Source organism: Pleurodeles waltl, chromosome 9, assembly GCF_031143425.1.
Source record: "Pleurodeles waltl isolate 20211129_DDA chromosome 9, aPleWal1.hap1.20221129, whole genome shotgun sequence".
In the NCBI taxonomy this organism is placed as follows: domain Eukaryota; kingdom Metazoa; phylum Chordata; class Amphibia; order Caudata; family Salamandridae; genus Pleurodeles; species Pleurodeles waltl.
The window spans coordinates 1,079,497,611-1,079,515,642 of NC_090448.1; the positions used below are offsets into that span (position 1 = coordinate 1,079,497,611).

General features: G+C 43.8%; 2 protein-coding genes across 3 annotated transcripts in view; one reads left to right on the forward strand and one right to left on the reverse strand.

The window, feature by feature from the left end:
* Positions 1–10,616, forward strand: part of LOC138260329 (heme-binding protein 1-like) — a 64,218-nt gene extending 53,602 nt beyond the window's left edge. Inside the window, exons 4-5 of the mRNA XM_069208719.1 lie at positions 7,056–7,239; positions 9,991–10,616. Coding sequence (XP_069064820.1) covers positions 7,056–7,239; positions 9,991–10,162 — 356 coding nt within the window. The 3' untranslated portion in view covers positions 10,163–10,616. The remainder of the gene's footprint in view (positions 1–7,055; positions 7,240–9,990) is intronic.
* FANCM (FA complementation group M) overlaps positions 1–18,032 on the reverse strand; it is a 666,273-nt gene that overhangs the window by 475,281 nt on the left and 172,960 nt on the right. The window lies entirely within an intron of this gene.

The window sequence follows — 18,032 nt, forward strand, 5'->3', positions numbered from 1 at the left end:
ATAGCACCAGCAAGGAGTCCGGTACCGATCCAGAGGGCTCAATAGGCACTAAGTGATGTCCAGCCAGCATAAATACAGAAGAGGGGCCTCTTGGCTCCTTGGGACACAAAGGTGCGCCAGAATGAGGTAGTTGTGCTAATAAGCGCATCGCCACCTTCTAAAGCTTTTGAGGAGACTCCCCTGCCCTGGAAAGGTGTGGGGTAGTATCAGGAACATGCTTTGTGGAACAAATTCATAAGCGAGTACTGAAGGAGCAAGGACACCCACTCTGAGAATTTGGACTGATGTGACGGGGTTTAGTCCAGCTTAGATTTCCTATTTTTTATTATTAGACAAAGCGTTAAATCTATATGACGACTTGTTGTGGGAAGGATTCAGCTGTGACCCCCCCTCACCCCCCCCCAAAGATTTCAACCAACATGGAGTGTTCCAGTGACGAACAGCTCCCCTTCGTGCACCTGGATAGCTTTAGGGTGCAATTGGGCTCAGTCACTGCAGTCAACAGAGTCATGGGACGACGCCAGGCATAACAAGTGGGGATCAGTGACAGACATCTCTCAGTAACATTCCCCACAAGAGTTAAACCCTGTTGATCTGTTAGGGGACATTTCCCTAGCACACTCGAAAATATTTTAGGGAAAATACTTGAAAAAAGTAGGCTCAAAGACATAAGGGGTAGCAACGGATCCCATTAGCTGGCACATGAAGAAAGGCAATGATGTCAGCACGCATGGGTGGTACCTATATAGGCCTGTGCACATCCCTTATGGTGTAGAGTGACAATGATGCAAATTCATTGACACCAGCACACAAAGGTACTGCTTTAAATTTCCGGATCCAGTCTGACACCAGCATAATGTTTGAACACAAGGAATCTGTGGTTAGAAGTCTCTATCAGAAACCAAACCGTGTCAAAGCAGCACAAGTGCAGTAAAACTCTGTTCTTTCCAGTTTCAACCCAAAAGCACATCGTCATGTCAGCATTTGTTTCTCGTTTATAATCAGGTATAACCGTAAAACAGGCTAAGCAGCTTTGCCTGTACCAGCCAAACCATGATCAGTTGGGTCAAATAACTTTCTAACAGTATTTGCCACTGGTATTCCTCACTAGAAAAGTCAGTCAATGTTTGACATATTGATAATTGTATACATTGAAAGGATTTTGTAAACATCTTCGCACCTTTCCACTTTACATAAAGAACAAGTGACTTACCTACGGTAACACATTATCTGATGAGATAATATCTAGACCCGGATTCCTTACCTTAATATTTCTCCAGGTGTTAGACTGGATCCGGTAGATGTTTCATGAGCAGTACCCACGTCAGGTGGCTTCATTCGGTTCCACGCATCGTCGTACGCGCCGAAGTGATGTTGCAGTCACCTATATAGGTGCCACCACAGCATGAGGGTGTCATTTACCTTTCACAACTTTCCAAGCCAGGAGCACGGAGCCATGAAATGCACTGACTTTGCCGTGTCCAAACTAGGGCAGTGAAAGGGATCATCCCTAATAATGTGTCCACAGAGCAGTGACGATTGAGTGGGTCATAAATAATCTACGTCTAGATATTGTCTCTACCAGATAATGCGTTGCCGAAGGTAAGTAACTTGTTCATCTGATAGAGATATCTAGATGCAGATTCCTTACTTTAGAATAGATACCCAAGCAATACCATCCCTGGCGGTGGGCAGCGGACAAACTTACTAAACTAAAAAGTCCTGCACGACTGAACAGCTGAAAAGACCATCCTTGTGGACCTAACAGTCCAGGCAGTAGTGTTTGGTAAACATGTGCAGAGATGCCCACAGATGACCAGGAGTCCACATGCGAACGCAGTGGTTTCAGCTTTTCCTCTGATGGAATGGGCCCTCAAGAAGCTGCTATTTAACCAAAGCACAGCAGATCTTCATACAGGATAACAACCCGCACAAAACAGTTTGATGCTGTACTGCTTGACATTTTTTCGTTCCGACATAACCCACAAAGAGTTGGTTGTCTACCTGGAACTCTCTTGTACGGTCAAGGCAGAAGAACATTGCTCTTTTTAGGTCCAGACAGTGGAGTAGCCTCTCTTCTTTAGAGGGATGTGGATGAGTGTAAAAGGTGAGCAGGGTGAGTGACTGGCCCATGTGGAATAGAGTCACCACTTCTGGGAGTAAAGAGACCCTAGTGCAGCTCACTCACACTTTGGGCAGCAGATGTTAATGTCACTTGAAAGGCTGTCTTGATGGTAAGCAGGTGGAGGGGACAATTATGCAGAAGCTGAAAAGGAGCATACATCAGGAAGGTGAGAACCAGATTCAGATACCACTGAGCGATAATGAAGGGAGAAACAGGAAACATATGTACACACCACTTAAGAAATCTATTTACAATAGGGGACTTAAAGATAGAGAGTTGGTTAGGCACCCGCAGAAAGGCGTACAGTGAAGTAAGGTAGCCCTTTAGAGTACCCAGAGGAGAGCCCTGCTGGGCAAGAGTAAGAAAGAAAAGAAGGATATAAGAAAGTGAAGCAGAAGGAGGGTCGATAGACTTTTTTGTAAAATAATTTACACATTTTTGACATTAGCAGGTGTATGTCTTGATAGAGGGACATTTGGCTGCCAGAATTACATTACAGACTTCGGGATGGGGGGTGGATCAAAGGCTGTTAACTGTCACCACTCAATCTCCACACATGAAGGCATAGAGTTGACAGGTTCAGGTGGAGGACCTTCCCATCCTGCTGCAACAGGAGAACTCTCCAAAGGGGCAGCCTGATCAGACTTATAAGGCTCATGCTGATCAGCTTGGGATACCAGACTCTCCATGCCCGGTCGTTCTTGATCTTCTTGAGAACTCTGGATAGAAGTAGTATGGGCAGAAAGGTATACAGGAGGCCCGAGCTCCACTCTAGATTAAAAGAGTCTCAGAGCGACAGCCGCCTTTGAAACTCCAGCGCACAAAACTGCTGACATGGCACATTGTCTTTGGAGGCGAACAGATCTAACCAAGCCACTCCCCACTGCTGAAAGAGACCTTGACCACCTCCGAATGGAGACACCACTCATGATCCCCTAGGCAATGGCTACTGAGTTCATCCACCCTGGCGTTCAGAGAACCTGCCATGTGTTGAACCACCAGGGATATGCCCTGCTATTCCAGCCACGTCCAGAGACGCAGGGCCTCCTGACATAGGGTCCACAACCCCAGCCAGGCATGTTTGTTGCAGTACCCCATGACAGTGGTGTTGCCCATGAACACCTGCGCTACCTGTCCCTTGAAGGAAGGCTTTTAATGCCGGTCAGATCGATCAGACCTCCAGCAAGTTGATGTGGAGTCCGGTCTGTGCCGAGACCAGAGTCCTCTCATGTCCAGCTCTCCCAATTGGACATCCAGTCCCAGGAGTGACTTATCAGTCACTACTGTGAGATCTGGTTGAGGAAGGGAAAGGAGTCTGCCTCTGACCCAATCATGGTTCGGTAGCCACTACTGCAGGTCTTTTTCAGTTCCCTCTGAGATCTGGACCATGTCAGAGAAATTTCCCTGATGCTGCGCCTACTGGAACTTCAGGTCCCGCTGCAGAGCCCTCATGAGTCACAAGCAGGATGCAGGAGACCATAAGGCCCACCAACCTCAGAGTCACTCTCGCCGAAACCCAGGATAGAGGCTGAAACAGCAGTATCATAGCACTGTAATGGATTCACTCCTCAGGAGGAGAGGCTCGAAACTGCACTGTGTCCAGAACAGCTCCTATGGAAGGGAGCGTTTGAGAGGGAGTCAGGTGTGATTTCGGCATGTTGATAGTGAACCCCAGTGAATACAGGAGGTCCGCCATAGTCTGAAGGTGGGAGACAACAGCCTGGGGTGAAGCTGCCTTCATCAGCCAGTCGTCGAAATAGGGGAAGACTGGCACCCCTGATCTCTGCAGATGAGCTGCGATCACCTCCATTACCTTGGTGAACACCCAAGGGGCGCTGGTAAGGCAAAGGGGAGCACAGTGAATTAAACATGCTTGTGGCCTACCATAAACTGCTGGCAACGTTTGTTGGCAGGCAGGATGGAATTAGGAAATAAGCGTGCTGCCAGTTCAACCCTACCATCCAGTCTGCTTGGTCTAGGACAGACAAGTCTTGAGCCAAAGTGGGCATCTTTATTTTCTCTTTCTTGAGGAAGAGATTGAGGGTTCGAAGATCTAGGATAGGCCAAAGACTCTTGCTCTTTTTGGGTATCAGAAAATGCGAGAATACCACCCACTGCCTACTACTTCTGGTATCGGAACCCTCTCTATCTCCCTTGGCAAAGAAAGCCACAACTTCCTTGCAGTGCAAGGTCAAATGATCCTCCATCAGCCGATCGTGTGCTGAAGGAACAGAAGGTGGGGAGGTTTTGAAGGGAAGGGAGTAGCCCCTTCAAATGATCTTTAAGACCCATATGTCTGATGTAATGGACTGCCAGTGGTGGAGATGATGTTGGTTTCTCCCACCAACTGGGCACCAACAGAAGAAGATTAGGAGGGCTTTGAAGGTGCAGCTGCCGGGGGATTGGTGGTTGTGGCCGACCTCTGGCTACTTGACCCACAGGGTTGGTATGCACCGTGCCCATGCAAAGCTTGCGCCAGACTGTAGCTGACATAGGGATGGTGCAGTGGCACGCCCCCTCTGTAGCCACAAAAAGGGCAAAAGGCAGTCTGGGGACGTGGGGTCACTGGGAGGCTCAAGGACTTAGCCACAGCTCGCAAGTCCTTAAAGTGCTCCAGCACTGAGTCTGCCGTCTCTCAAAAGACACGTATCCCATCGAAGGGCATATCCATAAGGTTTGCCTTGACATCTCCCGAAAAAACAGATGTTTTCAGCCAGACAGGACTGCAAAATGCCACTGTCGATGAAACCGCTCTGTCAAGCGAGTCGGTCCTATCCGAACCACACCTGATGGTGAACTTGGCTACATCTCTCCCGTCCTTCACTACTTGGGAGACATTTGTCTTCTGGGACCTGTGGCAGACCTTGCGGAACTGTGTCCCTTAATGTGTGGGAGTAGAGGCCGAAAAGGCATGCAGTGTTCACCGACTGCAGCGCTAGGCTGCTGAAAGAAAACATTTTCTTTCCCAAGGTGTCCAATCTTTTGGAATGCCTGTCGAGGGGAACGGCAGGGAACACGCCATGGGAGGTCGAGGCTTGGACAACCAAGTCCTCAGGGTGGGGTGTTGGGTGAGGGAAGTTGGGTCCCTGGGGTGGGGCGACTGGGGCAGGCAATTGTGGTGGCCCCTGTGCTGGGCTTGGACCAAGTTTCCAGGAGGACATCTGTAAGTGTTTCATTAAAGGGGAGCAGGGGTTCAGATGAGGAAGCTCTGATCTGAAATACTTATATCAAGATGTTAGCCTTGACAGACACACAGGTTGAGGTTGAGGACCTCCCGTGCCTTCTCCCCAGCATTGAAAAAGATTATCCCTCCTCCATTGCCATGGTAGGGGAACAGAGCAAGTCAGTGTCTGGATAAGTATCCAGACCACTGGCTTCTCCTAGTTCCTCACACCAGTTCAATGATGTCTCCAACTGGTATCCTATTCAATTCCTTTCCCATGCCTACCCGTTCAGAATAAGGGCCCGATGGCAACCTACGACGTACGAGTCCTGTCGGTGTCAGGAGCCTCGGCATCGATTGATGCTGTTCCGACACTGAGTTGTGTGGGATCAGAATGGGACTGACACCAACCTAGCAGGGAGCATCAACACTGAGACCTAAGTCGGGGAAGGTCACGGTGGCAAGACCAGCGTCGGTCTGAATCATAGATCAGACCCATAGGTGCCCATCAGAGTTGAAGTCCAACAGCGTGGAACCCGATGGGGCCCCCTCAGTCTCCACCGGGCCCGAACGAGTGCCAGAGGGGCCGGCCCTTTCAAATACGTGGTGCGTGGTCTCAATAAACTCTCTTACCCGAGTGTGGGTTGCTTCAGCTCCCGGAAATGGGGGATGGTGTGAAGTGCACACGGCCAACGGCTCCTCTGAGCCATGCTAGAAACCCCAATGTTCCGTACTTGTCATGTCAGTCGATTGACGAGGAAAAGTCGAAGGTCGCCGAGTGCTCTGAGAACCTGGAATGGGACAAGGAGGACTTGGTGCTCCTGGAGCGGTCCCGCAACCTTCCCCTTGTTCAGGATCGAGACTTCTGAGGAGTCACGCAATGCGGTGTCACCTGCCAAGCCACTAGCAGCTTCAGAGACCGCTTCCTCAAAGTCTTCAGCGCCATGGCCCGGCAGTCTGAGCACAACTTGGAGTTGCGCTCGAGACACCATAAACAGGCCAAATGGGGGCCTGTAACCGACATGGTGTGGTGACAGGTGCCACATCGTTTGAAACCAGTCTTTCTGGAAGACATCCTCAACACCGCAAAAATATTTCGATTAAATGTTGAAAAATTTCTGTCAAAAAGAACAACAGAAGGGTAGCTTTTCCCAGATCTGCGGTAACTGGCATGGAAAGAAAAGAACCGACACCCGCGAGACGAGGTGGCGCCTATATAAGTGACCACAACTTCACTACAGCATGTACAACTACAATGCGCGAAACGGGACAAAGCCACCTGATGGCACACAGGGGTACTGCTCGGGAAAAATCTTCTGGATCCATTACAACGCCGGGGGAAATTCTAAGGTAAGGAATCTGCGTCTAAATGTCTCCATCAGATAAAGTAAAATATGAATGGGATGTAGAGTTAAGTGCAAATAGAAGTCCATCAGGAACGTATTTTTTAGAAAGCCTGACTCCACCAAAGACTCATTAATCTAAACCTGGTTCATAAATAAACTAGCAGCTGCAAACTACAACACTGACCTCAGTTTTCGTTATTTAAAATTAGAATATCACCACATGAATATCTGAATTGTAACAGAAGCTCCAAGAACATTTTCAGTCATTTGGGTTTGATGTGACTTCTGTAAAAATTTAGAGCATTATTAACTTTAATCCACATTTATTACTGACTATTTTTCAAAACACAACTACAGTACATCTAAACTTATCTTGGCTGGAGCTTTTTGAAGTCATTTGTGCTGTTCAACTTCTTTACAGGTGTGTATCTGGGAATGACAATTCCGATAGTGACTATTGTTCACACTAATGACTCTCAGTCAGAGCTCACACGCTCTGTGACAGTGGCATACTACCTACCAGCACAACTCCAGGAACTGCCACCGCAACCTTTGGATTCAGCCATAATCATTGAGGAGTGGCCACCCACAGTTGTTTATACTAGGTATGTAATCAATATTAATTATCTCACTCACTTGTATGTGTGTTATATATTACACAGTGGCAATCACCACTGTGTAGTAATGGGTAGGACATAGGTTCCACTGAAAAGGTGTTTTTGTGATGTGGCTAGAACTTTAAATGCTGTGGATGGATCGACAACAGATTTAGCAAATGAAAACCTAAGTCAGCTAACATCCATCATGCCAAGTTTTGCTCAGTTCTGTCCCTGGGAATAAAGTCTAAAAGGGTAAGTGGAGTAAAAAAAAAAAAAATATTTCCCTAATTTTAGCTGTGATTGGAAATTTCGCTCAGGCTTCTAACAAAAATCTCCATATGGATTTATGCCAAAATAGAACTAGAATAGAAATAGCAGTTAGGTTAAAAAGTTTGATTTCAGCGGTTTCATGTAAATCAGTTCAGTAGTTTTAAGGTAATAGTGGTCAAAAAAGTTGCAGAGAAGACCTTAAAGGTTAACACTTTTGTATACTTTGGCTGTTTTAGTCTGCTGAGGAACCCAGTCAGTGGTAACAAAGCCCAGTCTGCAGACCCGAACACTCTGGTTGAGTTCAAGAGAAACGTTTCTCTGGGCATGGTCTCTGCATTTAAGGGGAATAAAGGCAACACAGTGGGAGCACATCCTGATACCCGGGCACTGAGACGGGACCCTCAATCCCCACCAATTACCCCCACCTCTTCATACTAGTTTTCAGGGCCGCAGATGTGGACATGGCATTGATGATCTTGGCTTTGAGAACATACGACATCACTTGAAGTTCAAATCCTCAATGAAGAGTCCGCAATCTATGGACCTCTTGACCCCAATGACCTCGTCAGGGGAAAAAAGCACACCACAGCTAGGTCTCTTAGCCCACAAAAGTAGTAAGTCACAGACATCACAATCAGAAACGTAAACCTCAAACGTATATCTTGTCATACTTTGGCCTAATTAGAAGCATGTACATTTGACCAAAACATGTTTATGCCTGCCAGAGACTCGCAGGTTATTATGCTAGGGATAATCCACAATACAACTCTGGAAGTAAGTGTATACCACACAAAGAAATGGTGCAATAAACTTATGAGCTTCTTAATGGAATGGTACTATTAACATTATAAAGACATGCACCAAAATTAGAGAAGTGAAGAACAGAAATTAAGATATTCAATTTGCCATCAATTAGACTTAAAACCTTTAATGGTTTATCAATTCCAGAAGACTAAATCATCATCTGACTGGTTCTGTTTTGTTATGTGCTAGTAACATTATTAATCCACAGCAAGAATACTAAAAACACACACATACATATGCATGCCTTAGTAACAGAAGGAAAAAGGGTGTGCCCCAGAGGGATGTCCCAATCCAGATCTTTAACATACCATATGAGAGAACCAGCTTCTTTCTCCTGAGATGTGTAGCTGAATTGTCCTGGAACAGATTTTGGCAGACAGGCAGAGTCTATAAGATGCAGGCGTTGGCTGTAGACATGTTGTGCCCAGTTTCTGCAGCACTTCATTTAGCTGTCAGATGTCATGCAAAATGCAGTGTATTTTTAGAAATATCCCTCTAACAAAATCTGAACTTGCACTGCAAATCTTAGTAGTCCATCACAATGAATAACTTAAAAATGATCAAATGAGAGCTGAATAGTGTATCAGACTGCACAACTGGATCTTAACTTCCATTACTGAAACTGCATGCTATTTACAACCAACTCAAATATATCGGCATTGCTTTATGGAATTATACTGTACTGCTGGTTCTCTTTCTGCAACCTCTCTTTGATCAACTGAAGCACACACCTCCATATAAGCCACAAAAATGTTTAACAGAACTGCTCAACTTGAAAATTAACAAAAAAGGCAAAATGTAGTTATAAAAACACATATTAATACACAAAATGTGACTTCAGAAGGCTTCGAGTAAAAACGAACAGATTTTATATAAGCTAAAGATGCTCAATAAGTTAGATCAGGTAAGGAAAGTAATAGTTGAGGCTGGATTTAAAATGAGAAGTAGGCTGTAAATACCAACTACTTACAAAAATGGAGCACACTTGAATCACTGTGGTTTCCTACATACTGGAGGCTTATCAAAGCCATTTTTCTTGAAATGTCCAAGCCCTACATCTACTCAGCGTAACCTTCTGGACTTCTGCTCTGCACTTATGGTGATGTTCGCTCATAGCTTCAACTCCTGTAAGGAAATTTACTGCCTACTTTTCATCTTAAGCTCACCCTCAAGCTAGTACTTACCTTACCTGATTTTATCAAAATATTCATTGAAAAGAGAGATTTCAAAAACAATCACCTGTTGACCTGCCATCACTGGCATTTAACCTAGCAAGCGTCTTCAGCCTTAATATAGGCTGAGAGGAAGAAACATGAGTTTGCTGCTATATTTCCTTAGTTGTTCATCTTTCAACTTGTCAACTGTAAAACTCTGACAACACTTTAAGAATAAATTCGTGTTATTGCTGGACTCAGTTATAAGCTCTATAAACATTTTACTGATCCTTGATGACATTTTGTATTTTGTACTCCGAAATTGTCAAGTCAGACAGGCCCAAAGGTTCCTATGTGTGGTCACTTTAACATGTAGTGAGATTATATAGGCTTATGCAGTCAACTGAGAATACTCAAGTCTGCACCTAATGTGGTGGTGTTATAAATGTTTGAGCGGCTCGTGCATATGTCCTAAACAACCTATGTATTAAGCAACCAATGCTTAATAGTGTACATTTACTTTTTTCAGGACATTCACTGGGGTAACCAATGAAGACTCCATCATCCGAGAAATCAGCTTACTTGCAGAGCTGCTGGAGTCGCCAGAATTATGCCTGCAAGATACCTTTATTGTTGCAGGATACACAAACCCTGCAGCTGCAAATCGACAGAATGAAATTTGGTTCCTACAGAGGTCATAATGGACTATTGTGAATTCTTTAAAACCAGCCAACAACTTAGCTTTCATATTTTCCAAAATAGTCGCCTATGTTACTTAGGAATGACACTAATACTCTATATTTTTTTTCCAAATACGGGTAACAGAGGGGTCATTAGGCTAAATGAAGAAGACAATCAAACCATATTCTACAGTCCTGCACAACTTGAAGTATTCCGCTCTGTTCGAAATGTTTATTAGTTTCCTTCACATTCAATGCTTGTCTGAATCTACTGATATATACAGTATGTATATATATATATATATATATATATATATATATATATATATATATCACTGTTTCAGGTGCACATGGTGAATTCCACTCTCATTCTTGACTGGCACTTACCCAAGAACCATGTCTTTTATTCACCACTACTGAGAGATCAGAGGTTTATAATCCATCACAGAAGATAGGTATATTTGAAGGAAACGGGTGGGGGTGATGTAAAGAGGGGGGGGGGGGGGGGAAGAAGGGGTTGGCAGGAGAAGGGAAGAGAGAGAGAGAGAGAGAGAGAGAGAGAGAGAGAGAGAGAGAGAGAGAGAGAGAGAGAGAGGAGGGAGGGAGGGGGAGATGGTGGGAAGGGTGCTACTAGCTGCAACAGCTACATTTCACTGACCAGCAACATCTGTTAATTGCCTTTTTCGTTCAGTTATCAACCTGGGCCCTTAACTGCAGGATGGCTAATTAAAAACAGTTAACATCCGTAATGTAAGGCAACACTAATAAGGTATGACCATTTTAGTGGTGATGATTTAAAAGAGAAACATACAGTCAAAGAAAATCAGTGCTCGCCCCTATCCCTGCTCTTACTCTCAATTTTGCAGGATCTGGTGTAAATGACAATCATTTAAAAAAATTGTGCTCAACTGTTCCTGCTCAACAATTGCTTATTCCCCTCTCAGTATTATAAAATGTCTTATTTTAAAGGTTACAACTATTCATTGGAAGTCCAATATGGCTATCCTCCAACCTTGGAATCGAGGTACTGCATTTGTTTTTTTTTTCTTACGCTGAGCAGAACAATTCTGAAATCACACCTTTTTATTAGTGCCATGGAAACTCATCCTTAGTCCTTGATCAGTATGAAATTATCTGAGATAAATCAGATACCTGTATTCAATACTTATCTGAAAGCGTGACTTTTGAGCCAAGGCAATTTACAGTAACATGACAGTTTTAGCGCTCACCAATTTGTCAACATTTCTATGAACGAGAACCGTGGGCCAAATTATTTGCAAAACGTGATCCACATGGTCAATGAAAACCACAGGGTGCCACAACACCACATCCAATGGCTAACTGTGGCAAAGCCATTTTGTTCAATACTCTACAGAATTGTCCAGCAATTTCCTGAGATTATTTGACTGACTAACAGCTGTACCCATGAGAGCTGATCCAGTAATGACATAATAGGTGTTTTTAGCTAAAAAAGTACAATGTTACAAGTTTATTTGCATCATTGTGTAGATTTATATTATTGTGTGCTCATAAAACTACTGTCGTAAATGTATTTAGTTTTGTGGTACGTCATTCTTTAAATAGTTCAGTGGATAACGTTAATATTTATTAATATTATAACATTTAAAGCACGACTGCATCAGTAGAGCTGCACACTGTGAACAGATATTGTGTGGGTTGAGATTAACACATTGTGATAAGATAGAGGCGTGTCTATCATTATTGCCTCTATTTTGCTACAAACATTTGTGAATGCACTTTGATGTACAAAGGACCAAGATAACATACAGGGTTTGCTCAGTTGCTTCGGGCACATGCACTATACAAAACTAGAAATAATGAATAAAACTAAATAATATTTATCTATTAAACTAGAGTAGAGTCTATTTTGATGACGACTTATTTTTTAAAAAAAGGACAATTATTACAATATTGCATTATCATTTTGTGTAAAATGTGTTACTTGCAAACATGCGATTGTTTTATAGGCAAGACTGCTTTGTATTTTCTAATAAAACATATGAAACCGCCTACTTGGAATTTTTTTGGGGAATTTAATGGAAACTGATTTTATACTAGTGCAAACGTACAATTCACAGAGCAGGTCCACTGTTAACCAAATCTGTGTTGTTTCAGAACTCTTCCCCCCCCCCCTTATAAGTTAATCTCAAACTACTTGCAAACATTCAGTTAAGACAGTTAAGCTAATTTACGACAAGGCTAGAAGAGCACATGATGCAATTCTCAATTACGTTACTTCTCTTCTGTGGCAAAATATAACAGAAGACAAATTCTTCCCAAAGGAGAATTTTTCGCCTGGTTGCCATTTTTAGGGAATACAGAGACAGTTCAATTTACTACACTTTTCTAAAAAGGTTCAATAGTCAAATGCTGGCAAAATGAGGCCACCCTGAGTTTTGAACTCTTTTAGATACATTTCGACCATGTACAAGTACACATGTATCTGGATACTATCAGTATAATAAAACACAAAAGTTATTTTTTTATGCAATTGTGTATTAAACTTCTTTAATGTACGTATCTACAAGGAAATATATGCCAATTACTGAATGGTTTATTTTCAAAGCATTGGAATGTTGTGAGCTACACTGGATACAACAGAGTGCTCTGGGCTTTTACTGGCCGTAAATCCCCGAGCGTCAGCATTCCAATGTTATTTGTTCACAGCAATAGCCGTTAAAGGCCTCACGGAGCCAGAGGGAATTTTAATCCCCTCTGGCTCCGTAAGAACTTTGTTTTATTTATTAAAACATTCTGCCCTATAGCCCTTCGTAGCTGGGCTATACCGGCAAATAAAGTTCTGCTCCCTTGTTAAAGGCCCTTGCCTTTGGCTCGGGCCTTTAACGCAGGAGCGGCCTTTAATGGCCAATACAGCCCGCTATGGCGAGCTCTAAGGCTACATTATCTCTAGCCAGAAGATCGGTCAATAGGATATTAGAAGACAAGTAACAGTATTTATTAATGGGTTTTGATATTGAATCATAAGGTATAAAACAACCACTACTTTACGGCAAAAGGATATTGCCCTCTATTTAGCCACAGACATACTTGATGACTTACAATATCCTTGTAACAAACATATTTTATCCTACATATAAATGGAGAAGTGCTAACACTCCATAACATTATCACAAGATTAAAGTACTAAACAATTAACACTATTTCTTCAGCTACTCATACTGACTTATGTAATGTTACAATCTAAATGTTCTGTTACCTTAAGTAAAGGAGTTCTTTTACAGCGGAACATGTCACAAATTGACAAGCTACAGGTACTTTCTTTGGACCCACAATGATGATGCTTGAGCAGGCCCGATGAGACAGTGCTGAGTTTAATAATCGGTGTTAGAAATGGGGTCTTTGGTTGGCAGTCAGGTTGCCCCCTGTCCAAGCAAGGACCCTCACTCTAGTCAAGGTAAAGGAGAAAAACATCAGGTTAACCCCCAATCACCCCCTTGGGAGCTAGACACAAGCAGAAAGGCTTAACCTTAAGGCAATGTGTAAAGTATTTGTACCAACACACACAGTAATACAGTGAAGCACTACAAAATGGACACCACACAGGTTTAGAAAAATAGTAAATATTTATCTAAATAAAACAAGACCAAATATGATAACAATCCACAATACACAATTAGAAATATGACTTGAGCAATTAAAAACACAAACATAGTGCATAGAGGCACCAATGCTGCAATCTGATGTTAAAGTGGCATAGTGACGGAGTCGTTTCCCACATTGCGACGCCACTGGCGCCGTTTACGGAGTCGCACATACCATCAAGATACAGTACATTAGCAAAATGTGTGGAAAATAGGCCGGTGCACAGTCGGTGAGAGAGGCATCGCTGGATCGATGTGCGTCGGTTCTGATGCTCCGGGGAGAAGGAGCAGAGGCTTCACGAAGAGGCGTAGGGTCCTTGCTGCAAAGCGGTGGTGGTGAGGCGGCGCCGGTCCCTTGGCACCTCCGGAAAAGTCTGGTGATGTCACAGTGCTGTGAGACTACCTCAGGGGGTCGCAACCACATCACAGGTGCCAAGACGGAATTAGGTGTCACAAACTTAGGGGTATGACACCCCAATTTACAAGTTCATGTGGAGGTCAGTGGCTGCAGCGACGTTGGGCCTACATTTACAGTGGGGTTGTCGCACCTTGGCAAGGTCCACAAATCCAGGTGTAAGCAGCATTGGGGGCTTTGCGCAGCGGCGTCCTTAGTGAAGTTGCACGGAGTTGTTCAACATCGTTTCATAGGATTTCACCAGAAATTCTCTTCCAGGGGCCCAGGAACTGGAATGGCACCCTCTGGTAAACTAGAGTCCACAGTATGCAGACTCAGAGACTGGTTGGTGAAGCCTTTGCTGTCCCTGAGGCTTCAAAAACAGGATGCAAGCTCAGTCCAAGCCCTTGGAGATACTGCTCAAGCAGGTGTGCACAACAAAATCCAGTCTTTGTCCCCTTTCACAGGCAGAAGCAGCAACTGCAGGATAGCCCAACAAAGCAGTCACAGACCGGGGCAGCACTTCTCCTTCAGCTCTTCTCCTGGCAGAGGCTCCTCTTGAACTCATCTGAAGTCTGGGGTTTTGGATCTAATACTTGTACCTCTTTCGGTATTTTAAGTTGCCCAACTTCAAAGAAAAGTTTCTGTTGTTTACAGGATCCTGCCTTTCCCAGGCCTGGCTCCAGATGCATACCCGGGGGTTGGAGATTGCACTGTGTGAGGGCAGGCACAGCCCTTTCAGGTGTAAGTGACCACTCCTCCTTCCACTCTAACACAGATGGCACATCAGGATATGCAAGTTACACCCCAGCACCCTTTGTGCCACTGTCTGGTGGAGATGCACAAACAGCCCAACTATCAGTCTGACCCAGACAAGGAATTCACATACAGGCAGTCACAGAATGGTTTAAGCAAGAAAATGCCTACTTTCTAGAAGTGACATTTTCCAACTAACAATCCAAAACTCACCTTCACTAAAAGATGTATTTTTAAATGTTGAGTTCAGAGACCCCAAACTCCATGTTTCAATCTGCTCTCAAAGAGAAAATACACTTTAAGGATATTTAAAGGCAGCCCCCATGTTAACCTATTAGAGAGATAGGCCTGGCAACAGTGAAAACCAAATTTGGCAGTATTTCAATAGCAGGACATGTAAAACACATCAATCCATGTCCTACCTTTAACATACACTGCACCCTGCCCAGGAGGTTACCTAGATGAAGGCCCACTAGTAACATTTGATGTACAAACCATATGCACCTCTAATGCACTTTATTATGGACTTACTAGTAAATCAAATATGCCAATTGTGGATAAGCTGATTACACATACAGTTTCACCTACGGAGCACATGCACTTAAGCACTGGTCAGAAGTGGTAAAATGCCGAGAGTAACACAAATAGCAAAAACAGAGTCCAGCACACCTGGGAAATGGAGGCAAAAAGTTAGGGGAGACCACGTCAAGAATGCCAAGTCCAACAGTCGGTGTGATGCTATAAAGGAGAATTGGAAGTGCAGTCCCCAACGACAATAGGTTAGAGAGGTGACAGCCCCAGGAGCAGCCACTAACTTTTGCCATGGAGCACCAAACCTATATAAAAGGGTGACAGACTTTGTCCTATTTGACACACACCCAACACAAAATCATAGTCTTTCTATTCCAAAGATGGCCACAGGATTCAGGACAAAAGCAAACTCAGAGGTTTATTGCTCACCTTGTCACAAGATGATACTATTTTCACTCCCCCTACAAAAAAAACTATCACAATAATTTACCAATTTAGGGGAACTCTTCTAAAATGTATACAAGAGGGGGGTGATAAGGATGCAGCATATCTGAAGATGGCTGCTTCAAAGGAGCTTTGAGAGAGCCTGATGACTGGCCTGGTGCAGGCATGCTTCAGGCCAGTGAAGCTGGAACAATTTCAGTGTGGGGGATGCTGCCATCACTGTCACATCAATAAAGTAATAGGGATTGTCAAAAAGGTAAGCATCACACAAAGAACAAGTGCAGAAAATTAACCACTACGATTCAGCAGAAGCATGTTAAGAGTGGTGCATTTTGAGCACATTGTCACAAATATATTAGTAAAGCATGGTGCTGCAGCATACTTATTTAGAGACAGCACATTTTACATTAATAATTGCCAGTAAACTTGCGCACATGCAATTTTACAAAAGGACTATACACTGCAAAATGATCATGAGTGGAAACTAGGTTTCCACAAATATTTATCACTTGCTCATAACCAAGTAGTGTCTTTAATTGTTTTGATCCTATAGAAATCTTTGTTTCTATGGCACTTCAAAGTTACTAAAAAATGCTTTACTTGTGCTTTCCTAACTGCGGATATATGTTGAAATATTTGTATGGTTCATTTATTGGTATTTAAAGCTTGTTCTGTGTTAAAAAGATTGAAATCTGACAACCTTTCCTTTCACACTCACTGTACACCTGCATGATTGCTGGCATAGTTCACTTTACAAAATCTTCTAAATTTGCAGCCAAAGAAAGAAATGTAAAGGCCAATCTCCATATTAAAAGAATACATAGCAATTTGTCAGGTGTAACATAGCATTTGACCTCTATTAGCAAATGTGAGAAGATAAACATAACATTTAAAAGACACCTTTATTACTCATTCACGTTATGAAGCCCAGCATGGTTATTAAGGGGATAATGAAGTACCCCCACACATCTACTTCCAACGCCCTATGCTTCAGGCAGCACCACACCCTCAGAAAGAAGTGTGCATCTGAGAAAGCGAAGCCCACGACTGATGACACTTGAGAGAAGACATATTTGAAGGAGCCGAAATATTGGGAAGAATTTCTTACTGTCGGATCTGTTTAGAGACACCATATGTGCGCATCCAAAATGCTTGGTGCGATGCCACTCGAAGCAGCTAGAGGGAAAATGCACTCACAAGGTAGCCAGAGGGATTGGGCACCTGAAAAACCTGGCATAACAAGCAAGAAGACGCAGAAGAGGCTGTGGTGGCTGGAGTTTTGGCAGCAGATAGGCAGATCAGACGTACTCATGCATTTTATCCCAAAGGAAAAGCCATTTAAAGTTCAAGTAGGAAGACCAGTAAAGCTGCTAAAGAAAGGGGGGGGGGAAGTTGAGGGCGGAGGGGAGCATTAAACAAGCCGGCTCTTTCTCGCAGTTGAATTCCACCTATAATGGAGCACAGGCACCTGTATGCCTTCCCGCTGTTAACTCTCCAGCCCAGAGTTCTGAAAAGATCAAGAACAACCAAGCCCAAATCATCCAATTAAATCTGGATTGGGTCAGTAGAGAGTGTGGAACTCAGAACTTCTGGCCATGACCATCAGTCTACCGATCAGGCTACCTTTTGGAAGGATCTTCTTTCGCAGCAGCAGGTAAGAGTCTTGTACCAGTGGCTGTGCAATCTACACCCACATGTATAGAGAATGAGAGGCTTCAGATGACTGTGTTTAATCTTCCTCCCGGTAGGTGATGTCATACTTGCCGGCTGGCATCCTTCTACAAAGTCTGTTTATGCTGGACACTGTGACAAGTTTGTGGCTTGGCATGGCACCCCTAATAAGGACTAGTTGCAGGCCAAAATGTCAGATGTCTTATTTGTTTCATCTTTGGCCCAGCAATGGATTGCAGCAGACAGGGTTAAAGATTATCTATCAGCCCTAATGGCAATGGTAAATGCATTTACAGAACCTAACGTCCTTGGTCAAATCACCTTTTGTGTTTAGATTTCTGAAAGAGTTACGCCACATGTTTTCACCAAACGTTTATGATGCTGCAATGGAACCTCAATTTGGTTCTCACCTTTCTTGTGTGCACCAGTTGTGGGCCGTTGTACAGCTGTCCTCTAGGACTCCTGTCCCTGA